This window comes from Schistocerca gregaria, chromosome 1 (assembly GCF_023897955.1).
Source record: "Schistocerca gregaria isolate iqSchGreg1 chromosome 1, iqSchGreg1.2, whole genome shotgun sequence".
In the NCBI taxonomy this organism is placed as follows: domain Eukaryota; kingdom Metazoa; phylum Arthropoda; class Insecta; order Orthoptera; family Acrididae; genus Schistocerca; species Schistocerca gregaria.
In genome coordinates, this window is record NC_064920.1 from 521762120 (window position 1) to 521780360 (window position 18241).

The window sequence follows — 18241 nt, forward strand, 5'->3', positions numbered from 1 at the left end:
TAAGTTGTTCTGCCTTTTTTGCATGTAATTTCCATTTCTAGGCATTGGCTCACTGTCCTAAGTCTTCTGTCACATAGAATCGCTTCAAAGCATAACAACATATCATCAATATATAAAGCCATGGTGACTAGATTGGTGCAGTCTCTATGAAAATTCATGCATAGATCAGTATTTGATCTGGTTTCAGTTTTCTTAACACCTCATCAGTTTTTGATTACAATAGTGACCAGTGGTTTTATGACCATAAGGCTCCATACTTATCCAGCAGCTGCAAATTTTTTTGGTGGAATGACTTAAGCTTCTTGACTTGGGTCTCCACAGAGATAAATGTTGGTGACATCTCTTGCTAATGAACAGTTTGCAGCTGCCTCAGTGCATATTCAGGTGTTATGAACTGGAGATGAAAATATGGTAATTGAAGACTGTTTCATGTTTTATTTAGGAACATACAGCATTAGCAACAAATGTGTATTTTAGAATGTTTATATGATGAAGAGTTGGCTGTTATTAAACTTGAGGCTTGCCACACTCAAGCATCTACTGCCTGTTGTTTGCCAAGCCTACAACTAAGCAAGGGTACTGAACCCTTGCAACAGGGTTCTTGACCATAATATCATCAATTTGTCACATTGGAACCTTTGCCAACTTTAGCATACTTTAGCCATTCATATGTCCTAGACTGTGATGCCGTGGGAATCCAGTACTTTTTGTGTATTAGTATTGTTACATTTCACCTGTATTCAAACAACAGCTGCCATTCTTAGGTGATGTTTTACCAATTAGTTCATCACCTGCATCATAGATGAATCCACCTGTTTTGTTGAATCCACCTTTTTGTTAAAGATCACATTATGCCCTTTGCTTACAATTTTACTATCTGAGTGCAAATTCATAGCTGAGTTTGGGGTGTGAATGATGTCAGATACTATTACTTCCACTGCTTCAGTTCTGAATTTTTAAAATGACAGTCTGCACATGTAAATGAGCAGTCACCAAAACTAAAAAATTGATCAAGACACACGTAACTTTCTTAGGAATGAATTCCAGATTTCTGTCCATGACTTTTATTTTCATCATCTAAAAATAACTTTCACACCTGTGTCCATAACTTTTTGTTGAATGTTGTACTATAATTAAAATGAAAGCTTTTTAAAAGTTTATTAAATGAATATAAAAGTGTGTGCACTACAGTGTCTACAAATATGTGAGTACAACAATCACAGAGAAACAGTAAAAACAAAGAGTAAACAGAAAGCTGTTGATATTCATGTACATATTCCAACACTTTGTTTAAGATATGCACTAAGGCCAGAATTTCATATTATGCTGTGGGTCCACAAATAATTGCTTGCTTTCTCAGACCACAAGAAGACAGTGGCGTACTGCCTCTAACAGTAACACATGTAATGTAGCATTCTTTGGGATAAGGACTGCTATTATCATATGTTTTGTGAGCTTTTTAGAAAAAAGTAGCTGGATGCACTATTTATTGATTTTTCACACTCCATGAGTGTCCTTTGCAATGCCTAAAGAATTTCCTACATATGCCTACAAAGTGTATGAAAAAGTTTAACTGTATGTTGCATTCAGCAACATCAGTTTGACACCTATGTGATTGGACTGGTGTGGCTCTTGTCTTTAACTCATTCTACTGACTACTGTTACTGTTACATTGTTTACTGTGTAGCCCATCCTCTCATCCTCACATGATCATGCCAGCATTAAAACTATCCACCTTATACAAGAAGGATGTTTTTCGCTCTAAAATGCTTGCCACCTATGCAAGCTGATGAAATTCACTTTATACTGTAGAGTCCTCATTGTTTCAAATGCAGAAAATTTAGTATCCTGTTGTGATAGTCCTGGTAGCTAGTTGTTTCTCAGTTTTTACTATGGAAAGTGTAACTTTTCATAGTAATGCTATGAAACTGAGATTGTAACTTTCACAGTAAAGTATTCCTTATGAGCTACTGAAATGAATTACAGAGAACTTTCACATTATCAAGACACAGTGCATGATGTATTAGGTCTTAGGGAAGGCAGACATTCATTCCCACATTTGATCCTGATAGATTGGAATCATGATGGTTAAAATCAAACAGTGAAAACTCCAGGTCGGAATATCAACAATGTAGGAAAAGGTAGACACGTCAAGTTGCACTGTTGCATACAGGCGCGATTAAAAGGCACAGCCTTCATCAGTAAACACACACACACACACACACACACACACACACACACACAAACAAACAAAAGTAAGCACACCTCACACATGCATGACCACCAACTTCATCACCTCAGGATGGAATGAATGGAGCATCACGTGGGAGGCAAGCAGGAATCTGGAGGGGTGGGGAAGGGGAAGGGAAAGGGGAAGGGGAACGGGAAGGGAAAGGGGAAGGGAAAAGGGAAGGGATAGTTGTTTACAGGTGGAGAGAGATGAATGCTGTCTGATGGAGTGTACAGGGACTAGACTCCAACAGGAACAGTTTTGGGAGGTTGTGGGGCAATGAGGTGGGGAAAAAGGAACAAAAAATGGGAGGAGCAAGGAAAGATTGTTGAATGCATTGGCAGAGGGCTTCAAATAAAGAGTATGGGAGATAAGAATTGGGAGGAGATAATAGGAGATAGGTGGTGGAAACTGTTGGGTGAAGGGTTTGGGGACAGCGTGTTGCTATAGGTTGAGACCAGGATAATTATGGGAGTGGAGAATGTGTTGTAAGGATAACTCTCACCTGCATTATTCAGAAAATCTAGTGGTGGAGGGAAGGATCCAGGTTTCCCGGGTAGTGAAGCAGCCATTGAAATCAAGTGTGTCATGTTGAGCTGCATGGTGTTGCACAGGGAGGTGCTCTTGGCCACAGTTGGGTGGTAACTTCATTTTGACTGCCATCATCCCTTTCACACCAAACAATCCTTCCCATATAGCCTGGCCACCTGGGGATGGTCTGTCTGCAGTGACAAAAACTCCTTTGCTCAGTATGCTGAGGTCCACCAAGGCCTTCACTGACAGGCACTATCCCCCAGACCTAGTCCACAAACAGACCTCCCATGGCATTTCCCCTCACAACCTCAATCCTCTCACCACCCCCAAAACCAGCCACAATGGAGGTCCCCTTCATCACCAAGTACCACACCAGACTGGAACAACTGAACCACATCCTTGGCCAGGGCTTTCATTACCTATCATCGTGCCATGAAATGAGGGACATCCTACCCGAGATACTTCCCACCCCTCCTAAAGTGGTGTTCTATCAGTCACCCAACCAACACAGCATCAGAGTCCATCCATACTTCACTCCCAATCCCAACCACTTGCCACAAGGGTCATATCCTTGTGGAAGACCCAGGTGCAAAACCTGCCCAATCCACCCACCCAGCACTTTCTGTTCTAACTCTGTCACAAGTTTATCGTACCCCATCAGGGGCCAAGCCACCTGTGAAAGCAGCCTTGTCATTTATCAGCTCTGCTGCAATCATTGTGCAGGTCTTTATATTGGTATGGCTACCAACCACCTGTCTGCCAGGATGAGTGACCACCACCAAACCTATGGCCAAGAGCAAAATAGACTGTGCTGTGGTTCAACATGCTGCTGAACATAATGCACTTGATTTCAATGGCTGCTTCACTAGCCAAGCAAGATCCTTCCCTCCATGACCAGCTTTCAAAATTGTACAAATGGGAGTTATCCTTACAACATATTCTCCACTCCTGTAACTTTCATGTTTTCAACCTACAGTAACACACTGTCCCCACACCTCCACCCAACAGTTTCCACACCCAATGTCCTATCATCTCCTCCCCATTCTCATCTCCCACCCTGTTTATTTGCAGCCCTCTGCCAATGCATCCACCTGTCTTCTCCCACTCCTCTCATTTTTTGTTTTTTTTCCCCACCTCCCTGCCTCACAACCCCCCCCCCCCCCTCTCTCTCTCTCTCTCTCTCTCTATCTCTATCTCTCTCTCTCACACACAATCCAGCCACATACACTACGGTTCTGTCCACTTCCCCACCCCCTTCTCATTGCTGCATGCATACCATGTGATGTTGCATTCTAGCACAAGATGTTGGAGTTGGTGTTTGTGTGCTTCCTTGTGTGTGTGTGTGTGTGTGTGTGTGTGTGTGTGTGTGTGTTTACTGATGAAGGCTGTGGCCCAAAAGTACAGGCGAGTGTCTTTTAATCGTGCCTGCCTGTAACTTGATGTGTCTTCTTTACAGTAAGTATCAATCCTGATGGTTATACATTTATTTCAAACAAGATATCATCATGGCCACTTTTCTGTGAAAATTCAGACAACAATTGCTCCCAGTACATAACCACGAAAAACATGAGATCCTCACATTTTCTGTGAGTAAATAGTAAGTTTACTTATCTACCCAATTAGTAGGATGGACTTATATTTAGGTTAAAAGTACATTAAGCACACTATTAGAATATTAAGTGATTCATGGTAAATTCCAATCTGTGAAGCGCAATTGAAGCATGATTCAAAATAAGAAGAGTTGTTGCTATTATAAAGTCTTTAAATGATTTCTACACTTCGGACCGCATCTAACACCACATGCTTCACTCTTTTCTCAAAAAAAAAAAAAAAAAAAAAAAAAATAAAGTTGATAAATGAGACATGAATAGTGTACCAACTGTACCAGTGATAAATGAAAATGAAACTATTAGTGTATTTTGAAGTAAATAGAAGTGTTGTGTTAAATGTTATCTGTGCCCTTGTTGCATCTGTTTAGCCTTTTTTTCCAAATATACCACTTATAATTTTATATGATACAACAAATTCATCATGGAAGGCTTTGAGGTTAATTAAGAGAGTTGGTTAGAAAATTCTCAAGCTTTCCTGAGTTAATTATCCCTGAAAGTGGTTTTATAGTCACTTACTCAAAACTGTCAAGATCAAATTACTGACACACAAAGAGTCAACTACCTTACAGAACTATTAAAGCTACACAAATAAAAATTGTTTTAGAAACATTGCAAGACATGTGTTACACAGCCATTGAGTTGCCTCTTGAGCATTCACTGAGCGAATGATAATTTGCTGTTAACATAAAGCATCCCTTCAAATTTATCCCCAATGATTTTATTTTCAAACTGATATTTATGTATTTCATTAAGAGGAAGCAGTTGCAGTAAAATATGTCCAGATGTTACAAAATAGACTGTATTCATTTGTTCACAGTGATGCATGGTTATGTGATTACTTGCTTGTTGTTATAGACCAATGTACAAAATAAATCTGCTTGCAAAACAGTCTTCTACATCTCTAAATAAAACTTTATACAAAATTGAGTTACATTCAAAGAGTTTCTAATTTTAACAGAATGCTCTGTCTACAGTTAAGTACAATGATGCATGATACAGCACTTAGTTAATTTATTGTTCTGGATATGTGTACAACATGAATCTGCCTGCACAAGTAATGTATAGTTATTAATACAACATTCTGCAAGTTGTTAAATCTGTGTTGTAGGATTAATCTTCCACAGGCCAAACCTCACAAGTGTATAATTCATGTATGAGACATCTATGGCTTGCTATCTAACTACCATGTTTAGTTACAGTTTAGCATCTTGTGCATGCAACTAGAAAGAGAATTTTTTTAAATGAGTTTTGTATCCATTATTTATGAAGAGAGACCAGGGACATCTTACATGTTAAGGCATTCTTTCTTGAGTTAGAACTTTACTTTTAAGAAAGCAAGGTGTACCTAGGTAGTTCTTTCTGAATAAATGTAGCTACTTGGCAGCTTGCTGAAATTGCATTTCACTCATGTAAAACCTCATCTTCATTTAGTTTTTGTTTTTTGAGTATATTTTTGATGTTGCTGCTCTCATAAGACCTTCTGTTGTTGATGAAGTGCAGCAAGTTTTCTTACCTATTTATATGTTAAGCAAGATTTAGCAGCATCTGCTTAGCTCCAGTCATAAAATTTTTGATATTTCTATATATTCACCTAGTGAATTGATAATGCAAGTGTATATGTTATTTAACACTGATGTACTGCATGAAATGCATAAGCTGAATATGAGAATTATTTGCATCCAAGTGACAGGGATGCTTTACTCTCATTAATTCTCAATAGAAAATGCTGAAGATGTAGCCTGAAATTCAATAACAAACATCATATTTTCTGTTTTTAGATATCTTATCAAAAATATTCTCAATAATTTTCTGATTGACATATCAAAGGTAAGTTAATTTCAATGCTGTGCCAACTAGTCATAGAGAAGCAACAATTTACACATCAGTAAGCAATCAAACTTTGCTTAAGCTAATGGAGCTGCAGAATCTGCTTGACGATGTGTAATGGAAATATTTTATTTTTGCAGGGATCACTGCATATTTTGAAAGTGATGGCATTCTGCCACATTGCTTATTGACAGTTCTATGCACAGCTAGCTTTTTTTCCATTCTGAATCTGCTTTTCAGGTCTGAATCTGAAATTGTTTAGAGTTGAGGTTTTACAATGAATGTGTTGTATTGAAGCTTTTTGATTTGCTATTCATATGTATATATTGTACTTATCTCTTGAAACATTTTTTTGTTTTTGTTTGTGTGTTTTGTTCGTGGGGCTCTCGCAACTCTCCAACAGAAGACAAACTTAACAAGACAGGTGTAGACAGGAGCTCTACAGTTATTGCTAAAGATCCAGAAGGTAAAGAAGACAAAATATATCATTAGTGGTTTCTCACAAAATGATTACTTTCTCAGATTTCAAAATCTTGCTTAGATGTTGTTTCTGCATTTTTAAGGATGTTCTAAGAAGCAGAATTGTGAAGTGTGTGGAAAAAGTCTTTCCTCCATGCTAGCACTGGTCCCTAGATATTTTCCTGGGTGGTTCACACTAGTTTCAACAGTTACATATCTTCATTAATGCACACACATTGCTTGTTTATTAGAAATTAATTGGTTCTTAAGTAACTTATAAACACCCATTTTGATTCAAGGCAAGTTAATTTTTTAAATATAATATCTAATATTGTAAGCAGTGAGATGAAAAAAAAATTGCATGACAAATTATAACAGTGTCTGCTGTGCAACTAACAACTCATAATTTTGCTTCTTGTTTCAAAACAAAGAAACTTCCTTACAGAGTACAGATGAAGTTTTGATATTTCACAAGTTTTGTTGATGAAAAGGTACACTGCAACAATTTGACTTACTTTCATTAGAGTTTTTTTATTTTCAAATTATGCTTAATAAATTTATGCAGGCTGAAACAGGAAATGCTTGGATAACTTTCAGGCTTTCATTGATTATCACTTTTTTTATTATTTTTCTGATATATGGAACCATTAATCAATTTCTTGAATATCATACAGCAACATTTATTCCAAATGTGCATGCAACATCTTAATTGGAAAACATTATGCCTGTTGAGGAAATATGTATTTGTATAATGTCAGTTTTAACTCCCTCTATTATGGGATATCCTTCATTTTTCTTTTCTGATTGGGCCTTACAGAAATGCTTGACATAATTTCACGCACTGTAATTCTCTATGCTTTTGCAAAAATGATCTATAAGGATGCCGATCAATGCTGCTAACATGTTTTCCTGTTAAAATTTATTAATAGTTCCTCTTAAACTGAAACAGCATAATAATTCTAATGTTTAAAATCTAAATCTTTGATTAATAATTCTTTGTGTTGTTTTTTACTACCTAGTTGAACTGTCAAAAGATAATTTAGGCTCTCAGCACATTGTAACACATCTATTCAGCTAGAAGGGAAGGACTATCTAAATGTGTTCATTTCCCAACAAAATGATATTTGTTGCTTCCTTTTTAATTTTTGGAGAAACATATTCAATAGTTGATAAATTATGAGACAAAATTTCTAACCAAAGTTTACTTTCAAAAAGTGAAATATATAATACTGCCGACGAACACACAAATGTAAAAATGGTACACTTCCTAACTTTTGGAATTAGCAAAGTAATAGTTTGTCACTAGGGTAGGAAAGAGGGATATATTGCAGAAGGTTAAAAAGAAAGGGCAGCTCACTCAGACCACAGGATCAGAGGTATCCAATTGTACCAAGTCCTAAGTAGAGATGGGACCTCTCATATTGGGAAATTAACGAAGCACTCACTGAATGGCAATAGCTGGACATGCATAGTTAATAACATGTCTCTAAAATGATCATACCAAGAAATAAGCACTCTGCAATGTGTTTTGAAACATATGCAGACCTTATGAAAGTAGAAGCAGGACCGTGCACAAGGAAATTTTCTTTTACAGCTTCCCTAGGCAGCAGTTGCTGTTAAGATGATTCATTACCTTTTATGTCCATTGTTCATGCACTGTAATACTTTATGGTTTTGTGGAATATTTTGAAATGTCAGCACTTCAGATTGCAATGGATATGTCAATCTGATCAATGCCATATGTATATCACTAATAGATCATGTTTTCAATCGATGCTACTTTTCTTTGTTATGGTGATAACTGCCCACAATTCACACTACTACTTTTTTTGCAAATACTTTAAAACATAATACAAATTAATAATGGAGCTAGGGCACTTGGAGACAGATCAAATAGTTTTTTTTGAGGTTATGTTGCCCTCGTGAATGATTTAATTGCTGACAGTATCATGTCTGTTAATATGCTGAAATACTTTGAGCTCTGACAAAATTTTCATCTTTCTTCACTTTTGGAAGCTTTGCCACAGTATTGACAGATTTTGTTGTAATGTAATACAAAAAAATCATTGTTTCTCAAAATATATGTGCTTGACTGTATGAGGTAACTAAATTTTTTATGATAACAACCGTTCTCGGATATTTTTGATGAGTTTGGATAATTTTAGATAAATTTTGTGGAAATACAGTCAATTATTGGGATTTATTTTGTTTATCAGTTTGTGACAAAGCTACTGTATGTTTTCGTATCTTTCAAGCGAGAGTATTCACAGGAGAAATTAAAAATTCATATTACTGAACAGTAGAGTGAAGAGACAGATGTACAGCATTCTATAACATCTATTACAAATAATAATTTCATGTTTGATTGGAAGATATATGGCATCATGACAAATATGCTTATTTGGTGAGCACTTGTGCTATGCTAAAACAAGCATTGATGTGAAGCTGGTACTATTGGTAATTGGATAAAAAGTCTGGTCATTAGAGTAAGAAAGCCACAAAACAATGGCAGTGAATGTTAGGTAAAATCTGTTGTTTAGAATAATATTTTCAAAGGTACTGTGTTAGAAGAACACAGTACATATGATATTTGATTATTTTATTACTGTGATACAAAATATCTTTCAGGCACATTTGGATTTCTCATTAATTCTGTAGTGCATTTCTTGTGGTACATACTGACAGTGCAGTGCATTCTTCCTGTTGTTAGGACAATAACTGATCATTTTTAAGACTGTGTATGTAAATGTGTGTGTTACTAACTTTCAAACATGTTTAATGCATTTGGTCTTTCAATGTTCTGTGTGATATGTGTAAAACCTCCAGTGGTCTGACTGTAGGGAAAATCAGGACTCTTGCATTAAGGAGCAATTGCTGAAATGTAAGGCTGCAATTCAGAGGGGATGATCAACTGTTTACTTCCAGACTATATCAAGAGTAACACTGACTGCTTCTGAGTAGAATATTCTGCTTTCAGAATTTATTATAAAAGTTCAGAGGAATTAAGGAAGGGATAACTGCAAACAGTCCTGTAAATTTAACTAAACAAAACAATTGTAAGCTTTCACCTGCTATGCAATTCTTCAGCCACCTCATTACATTAAGAGTTATTGAAACAGAAAAAAGAGTGCAAGAATTCCAGCTAGTGAAACAGAAACAGTCATAACAAGGAATAATACATGTACCATGTTTAAAAAAAAATTTGAATCCTTTCATCACAATAAACATAGAAAACAAGAAGAATAAAGTGGAAGATGGCTCTCAACCAGGGCTAGTTGAAGATCATTTTGCATACAAGCAACATATCATTGGTTGCCCACTCAGATATTAGTTGGTGTGTCTTGGGCTCTTGGTAAGAGCACTTCTGGTACCTTCTAGGTTTAACACCAAATCTGGCCATAAATGTTATTTGGGCCTTAAAATGCTTTGCTCTCGCCTTAACCTGATCTTAATTTATGTACATAATTTGTGTCACTAGTATGTATTCCCTAGATTTCCTCTTTGTATGTTTTTTTTTTCCAGTCTCATTTTCTTCTCTGTTTCTTTCTTTCTATCCATTATCTGCACGCCCATTGGTGGACATTAATATGGGCTGTGTCCACCCAGAGTTTGAACTCTGCTTTGAAAATTTCAGTAGATATAGATGTAGATTTAGGTGTAGGTGTAGGTGTCTGAATACCTGTGGACAAATGGCAGCTCATTCTTCTTCAACAGCCACACCAGAGAAGGTGGTGATGTTGGCCACTGGAGTCTGGAGTGAAGGTAACATTCTAATTCATACCAAAGGTGTGCCATTGAATTCAAGTTGAGACTCCAGGCATTCCAGTCCATTTCAGAAATATTATTGTCCACAGATCATTGCCTCACACATGCTGATTTATGACAGGGTGCTTTGTCATGCTGATATAAACACTCATCATCTCTGAACTGTTCCTCTATTGTACACAGTACACTTTGCTATAAAATATTTTCATATCCTTCTCCATTTAGCATTTTCTTGAGCATGATAAGGGGACCACACTTGAACCATTAAAAACATGTGCACACTTTACTACCACCACCACCACAACCACCACCACCACCACCACCACCACCCAGTGGACTCACCACTCTTTGGTGTGTACATGCCGAGCCTTTGCAGCAGTACTTCCCTTTCTGTGCTGCTTCCTTAAGGACTGAGTCATATGCCTTCTTTAGGAAACTGAAGTTCTTGGCAAAACTCTGTATGGGTTTTGCCCTGTCCACCCATCTTACTTTCCCTGTCCTTCCTCCACTTTGGCATTTGAGGTTTTTGCTTTCCTTATTTTGCTCCCTGTGCATTCCCGAAGGCTGGCCTATGTATTTGACACATAAAAGGTGACTGGGTAAACTGTAATAACCAGCCCTGGGTCAACAAGTAGGGTTCATACATATCCCCTGGGAAAGACCAGGTCCAAGGAGGCATGATTGCCTGAGCTGTTACCTTTGTCTATGCTGATTGGTCCCTCTGTCTGGAGACTGGGAGGTGCGAACTAAGGTGCTGACTATCACCTAAGGCAGGTGAGCCTCCCCCCCCCCCCCTCCCCCAAAAGGGGTGGCCCCAACAGGAAGGAGCATGAGTGACTGCAGTTCACCGCTTCATGAAACAGGTGGATAAAGAATTAGTACCAACCCACACCCTGTTCCTCACATTTGAGCATGTGGTATTTCCATCAAAAATTAAGACTGGCTACGAAGCTTTATTAGTGCCATATCATATATCCCAGATTGCATGCATTGCTATACATGAATCTTGTGAAAATGTAGCCAAATGCATAACCTGCAGCAGGGATGCTCATGAGAGTGAGTGTCCCCCTCCTTCCCCGCACTGTAACAACTGCAAAGGTGATCATGCTGCTTCCTCTCATGGCTGTCCAATCTACCTCAATGTGAGAGCCATTCAGGAGATCTGGCTGAAATAAAAGGTTCCTGGTCACATTACTTGGAAAATTTTGGCCAGCTACAAACCTTGTACACTACCCTCTGACAGTTATAGTACAGTCCTTGCAACATCCCAACTCATGAAGAACATGGCTACCAGACTTGCGGCTTCCAGTTTAGTGCCACAGTTGGGAAATTGTCTAGCTCCAAGGTCACACCCTCATCTTCATCTGCTTCAGGTGCACCCCATTCCAAAGAAACCTTCATATTCGCTAGCAAAATACCATTCCTTGCAAGCGGAATCACAGAAATCCAAAAAGGAGTACTCCTGTGATGACTTTCTGCACACATCTAGCCAGCCAGAATCTGAGTCTGCACCTGAAGAGATTCAGTCAGATCCAGTAGAGGTGAATTACAGGTTCTCTTGTGATCATACTGTCCAGTTGTTTTCTGCCTCCAGGAAACAAAATTACACCATCACAATCAATTTCACCTTCCACACTTCGCTTCAGTCCAGTTTGACCTTAACCCTGAGGTGGGGACTCCAGCTCATGGGGGAGTCATATTGCTCATTCGAGATGTTGTCAATAGTCACACCATTTCCTTGCACACCCAGCGTCAAGCAGTTGTATCTATCTTTCCCTTCCTGGTTTCACCTTCTCTCTTTGCACCATCCTGTCACCCTCATCTTCTGCTGTCACCCGGACAGACATTTTGCAACTTATTGCTGAACTTCCCTCCCTTTTTGCTGCTTGGCCACTTCAGTGCCTACCATCCCCTTTGGGCTCTCCATGCCCCAGTCAAAGAGGCTCTCTCCTAGTAGATATCTTCAACCAGCTCAGTCTAATCTGTTTGAACTGATACATCCACATTTCTTTCTGATTCCATTCACTGCTTTTTCCACTTGGACTTTTTGATTTGTACACTCAACTTGCTTTTCGTCTCGAGTGGTCTGTTCACTCCAACACACACTTGAGTGACCATTTCCCCTGTATCATTCATTTGCTAATGCCTATACCATCTGTATGTCCACCCAACTGGCAGCTTTCTACAGCTGACTGGCAGCTCTACTCCTCACTGGCCACTTTTGTTAAACACCATTTCCCCTGTATTGATGACCAGGTAGAATAACTTGCAAACTCTTATTACCATGTAATGTTCTATATCTCGCACTTCTTTCTAGGCACAATGTGCCCCATCTGCTGGTAGACTGAGGCATGCTGCAATGAAATCCCCACACAGAGATGAGCTCTCTGTTTTTTCAAATGCCATCACACAATGGTGAAATGTACCCATTATAAAAAGATACATGCCCAGTTTCACTTCATTTTCAGAAATTGCAAAAAAGCTAATTAGCTTTCTTTTCAAAGCTCTTTTAAAACTTTTACCCCTTCTTCTGTTGTTTGAGATAATCACCTCAGCTTTCACGAACCACAGTTCATTCTCCTGTTCCTGGCCTGACCATAGCGAACGTGGTCATTGTAGGTCCACATGATATCTCCAACACCGTAGGTCGATATTTTGCAGGCATTTGGAGTTCTGTCCAGTACTATCCTGCCTTATCCCCTCTGAAATGGGTGTCAAATGAAAGGACAATATCTTTCTCCTTTCATAAATGACAGTACTACGAGGAAGCTTAAACATGCATTCTCTTTGTCCTGGTTATCTGCATCGGGACTGGATGGCATTCTCATTTTGATGTTGTAACATCTATCTCCTGAGGGCCTATCCTTTCTCCTCCATACATATAACTGCATTTGGAGAGATGGCACATATGCCAGTCGCTGGCATGAGGTCATTGTCATTCCCCTACTTAAGCTTGACAAGGAAAACACCTTCCTTCCAGCTACCATCCAATTTCCCTCATAAGTAGCGTCTGTGAGGTGATAGAACGCATGATTAATGGTCCACTGGGGTGGTGGCTTAAGCCTTGGAATCTCCTCACTAACACTCAACATGGATTTTGTGGGTACTGCTCTGCCATTGATCATCTTTCACCTTGTCAACTCATATTATGAACATTTTTTTGTGGAAGTGCCAAACTGTGGCTGTGTTTTTTGATTTGGAGAAGGTGTATGACACTTTCTGGAGGACAGGTATCATCAATATTATGTATGAGTGGGGCTTCTAGGGCTGCCTGCCCCTTTTTATCTGGGAATTTTTAAAAGACTGTGTTTTTAAGGTTTGTGTGGGCTCAGCCCTGTCAGACACTTTTATTCAAGTGAAAGGTACCTTAGGGTTCTCTGCTTAGTGTCTTTTTATTTGCTGTAGTGATTAACCATATTACAGATTGTCTCATGCTGGGTATCTCAGGCTCTCTTTTTTGTTGGTGACTTTGTGACTATTGCAGCTCTCAACAAACCGTCTACTTGAGTGGTGTCTTCAGCAGTGTCTGTATCACCTTTACTCATGGAACAAGAGCAATAGCTTCCACTTTTCCACCGACAAAACTGTCTGTATGGACTTCTGGCAGTGCCTGAGTTTCTTCCCCTGTCCCTACATATTGGCCCATCCTTCTTCTGTTTGTAGAGACAACAAACTTCTTGTGACTCAAGTTTGATAGGAAGCTCTGTTGGTCTTCCCACATCTCTTACCAGGCATCTCGTTGTACTCGCTCCCTCAGTGTTTTATGTATTTTATGCTGTACCTCATGGGGAGTGGATCAGACCATCCTCCTCCACTTGTATCAGTCTCTTGTCTGTTCACAAACAATATTCATCTGCATGTCCATCTATCTTACATCATCTTAACACCATCCACCACTGCGGGATATGCAGAGCCACCAGGGCCTTCTGTACTAGTCCCGTTGAAAGTCTTTATGCTGAGGATGCTGACTTACCATTTCCTACTGGTGGGATATTCTCCTCAGTCATTATGTGAACTGTCTTGTCTTCTGTGCCCAGTCACCAACTTAAGCTCCCTTTTTTGATGATTTCCTTGACCACCAGTATGGACTGCGCTGGTCTTCTCTGTTGCCTCCCAGAGTTTGCTTTTGTTTGTTGCTTCAACAGCTTTGCTTTTTTGCTCCCTGCCACGTTCCCCATGGGTGTGAGCTCTTCACTGCCCTGGCTTCAAGCTTAGATATGTGTTTACTTTGGACTCCATTCACTTCCTAAGGATGCTACTCCTGGTTGGTGTATCGCAGTGAGTTTCTTCCACTTTGCATGTGGCTTGGGGACAGAGTCTTCATCTACACCAATGGTTCCAAGACTAACCATGGTGTCAGTTCTGCCTTTGTACTTAGTGATGATCATTTTCAATATTGACTTCTTGAGCAGTGCTCAGTTTTTACTGTGGAGCTCTATGCCCTTTCTCAGACCACTCAGTACGTCCGTGACATGGGCTTTCAAATTGTGTCTTCTTCTCAGATCCTTTCAGTGCTCTTCAGAGCCTTCATCTGCTGTATTCAGTCCATCCTTTAGTACAGCAGATCCAGGAATACCTCCACTTGCTTACTGTTGGAGGAACCAACATGGTGTTCCTGTGGCTTCTGGGTCACATTGGCATGCCATGGAATGAGGCTGCTGATGCTGGTGCAAAGGCTGCAGCTCTCCTTCCTTGGTCTGCTATTCATTCTGTTCCCTCAGATGATCTTAATGTCACCATCTGTCAACATGTGGTATCACACTGGAGTGCACAATGGTCTTCTCTCCAGGGAAGCAAACTCTGGGACATTAAACTTCTTCTAATAGAATGATCGACTTCCAGTCGCCCCTCACATCACAAGGAGGTCCTTTTAGCCTGGCTGCATATAGGATACTATCATTTTATTCATCAACATTTATTAAGTGGTGACCCTGCCCATTCTGTGCTAGTGATGTCAATCCTTGACGGTGTGCCATTTTCTGATCTAGTGCCCATTTTTTAACTGTTTACATTTACATCTATGTTTACCGTCTACTTTCTCAGATGTTTTAGTGGACAACACCCATTCTGTCAAGCGTGCCTTACTTTTTATTTATCACAGCAGCATGGCAAGGCAAATTTGATTTCACTTGGGACACCCATGTCCTTAGCTGCTTCTCTCTTAAAGTCATTTTTTGGCCTCAGGTTTTTAAATAGTACTTGGTTTTTCTTACATTATGATACGGGCACTTATGACCTTAGCAGTTTTACATCTTAAAGCACCAACCAACATAACTAAATAAATAAGTAAGTAAAGAAATGTAACACCACCACCTCTTCCAAACTTCATTGTTGGACTGTAAATGATGGGATTGAAATTCTCCAGGTATTTTCCAAACCCAGTCTCTGCCATCAGATTGCCACAGGATGTTGCATAATTCATCACTCCAAATCATTCATTTCCAGCCATCCACTGTCCAGTGTAATTGCTCATTACACCATTCAAGCTTTGCTTAGCATTGACTATAGAAATGTGTCCCTCACCAGGAGCTGCTCGACCATTGCACACCATTTTTCTTAACTCCCTACACACTGTCATTGTGATAGCTGGACTGCTGGCAGTACTTTGGAACTGACAAGTTTGTTTAATCTGTGGGAGAGTGTCACAGAGGTACTGAAGAACAGAACTGTCAGATTCTTGAAATCAGATGTAAACTATCCCAAAAAATCTATGAATAACGTTTCAAGAACTGGCTTTAAATGATTACCCTAGGGATATACTACAGCCATCTACACTTTGCTCATGTAGGTATCATGAGGATAAGATTAGAATAATTACTCATGCACAGCGGTATTCAGACAATCATTCTTCCCATGCTCCAAACATGGATGGAAGAGGAAGAAATTCTAATAACTATTATAATGGGACATAACCTCTACCATGCGCTTCATGGCAGTTTTCAGAGTATGGTGTAGATATAGAAGTAGCTGAGTGATACATCCTGCTGCTGTTATGTAATTCTTACAACCACCCTCCTCAGTGCTCGGAGGTCCCCCTCTGTCAGTACATGTGATCTTGCTGGTCTTGTTTAGCTGTTGTGTTCCTTCTTGTTTCCATTTCACAATCACATCACCAGCAATCAACTTGGGCAGCTTTAGAAGTGTTGAAATATCCCTGATGGATCTGTTGCTCAAGTAACACCCAACGACTAGCCTATGTTCAAAGTCACTGAGCTCTGCTGTTAGTGCTTCTCTACTGACAACACAATGCTCCCCACCAGCTTTTATACTGATGAGTCTACCTCTCATGATATCTAGTGGTCAATTCCACATGACATTGAGGTGTCCGTGAACTTTTGATCAAATAGTGTATATACCAGTACCCATTTCCTTTTGTTGGTTTCTCTGCTCATAATGTCCTTTATATTATTTTATTCTATATATTTTCAGTACTTTTTTATTTTTGCTTATTACCAGAGCCATCCATACAGTAAAAACGTTTGTGCATACAATCCATACACGATTCTTGTGGCAGCCACTCATTAGTTTTTGGTGATCACTGTGATGCGAACAGTTGCCACATGGAGCCATAAGTTGGACCTTGTCACATGCAAGTGCAGAGAGAGCTGTGACCAAAGATGTGCTGGTCAAAAACCCTGCCTGCTGTGAGATGCAAGGTGTTATTTCTTTTCTGCAGTCAAAAAATGTTAGACCCTGTGATGTTCACAGAATACTTGTCACCATTGATGGCAAAAGTGTAATGAATGCAATCATTGTCTGAAAGTTGTGTAGAAAGTTTATAACAATGGGAAAACAGATGTTCATGATGCAGAGAGATCAGGGCAACTTTCCACCATCACAGATGCATTGAAACAAAAGGTAGATCATATCATTCGAGAGAATCCATGATTTATCATTAGTGATGCACATGAACAATATCAGGAACTGTCTCTTTCACTTGAGCACAAAACTGACACTCAGCACTTAGGGTAACACAAAATCCATGCACGATGGGTTCCATGCATGCTCTTGGGTGACCAGAAAGCTGCAGGAATGAGTGCTACATTACCATTCTTGGAATATTAGGAAAGGAATGGCAACACGTTCATTGACTAGATTGTTAGGAGATGAAACATGGATTCTCGTAAGGCACCACAATGATGTGGCAGTCTGTGGAGTGGCATCATCCTCAGTCACCACAGAAGCCATGTAAGTTCAAACAAATTGCATCAACTCAAAACCTGATGGCTTTTGTATTCTGGGACAGTGAAGGATTCCTGCTCATCGATTTCATGCCCCAGAACACAACAGTCAGTAGGTCAATAGTATTGCCTACTGTGTTACCCTAGAATGTTTTTGTCAGTCTATCTAGAACTGCCAAAGAGGCAAGCTCTTGCATGGAATTGTTCTATTTCATAAAAAAGCACATTTGTATACTGCGTGGTAGGCACAAGCCTTGCTGCAAGAGAAATTCTGGTGGGATGTCCTCGAGCACCTTCTCTACTGTCTGGACCTCTCATCATTGGACTTTTTGCTCTTTCAAAAATTGAATGAGCATTTTTCTGGTAAACATTTTACAAATGATGAAAACCTGAAGGATGCTGTCATAATCAAACTGAATAGTCAGATGGCTACATGGTATGAAGTTTCTGGGTGGCCTTCATATTATTCCCCTCTACCTCCTGCACTTTTAAGCATGTATTTACCATTTACTCCTGTTCACATTTTTTTCTTATGAGTTTAGTTCTCAACTTTTAACTTTTGTGTGACAACTCATTAGTTGACTTGCAATTTGAATTTTGCCTTTTACTCTATTGTTACTTTCAAATTTTTTGTA

At 39.3% G+C, this 18241-nt stretch overlaps 1 protein-coding gene across 29 annotated transcripts in view; it reads left to right on the forward strand.

Moving 5' to 3' along the window:
* Positions 1-18241, forward strand: part of LOC126354726 (calcium/calmodulin-dependent protein kinase type II alpha chain) — a 976610-nt gene that overhangs the window by 836856 nt on the left and 121513 nt on the right. For 17 of the 29 annotated variants that reach the window (XM_050004705.1, XM_050004586.1, XM_050004623.1 and 14 more), the window contains exon 13: positions 6605-6667. The exons of the other annotated variants lie outside the window; for them this stretch is intronic. In XM_050004705.1, coding sequence (XP_049860662.1) covers positions 6605-6667 — 63 coding nt within the window. The remainder of the gene's footprint in view (positions 1-6604; positions 6668-18241) is intronic. 29 annotated transcript variants of the gene reach the window in all.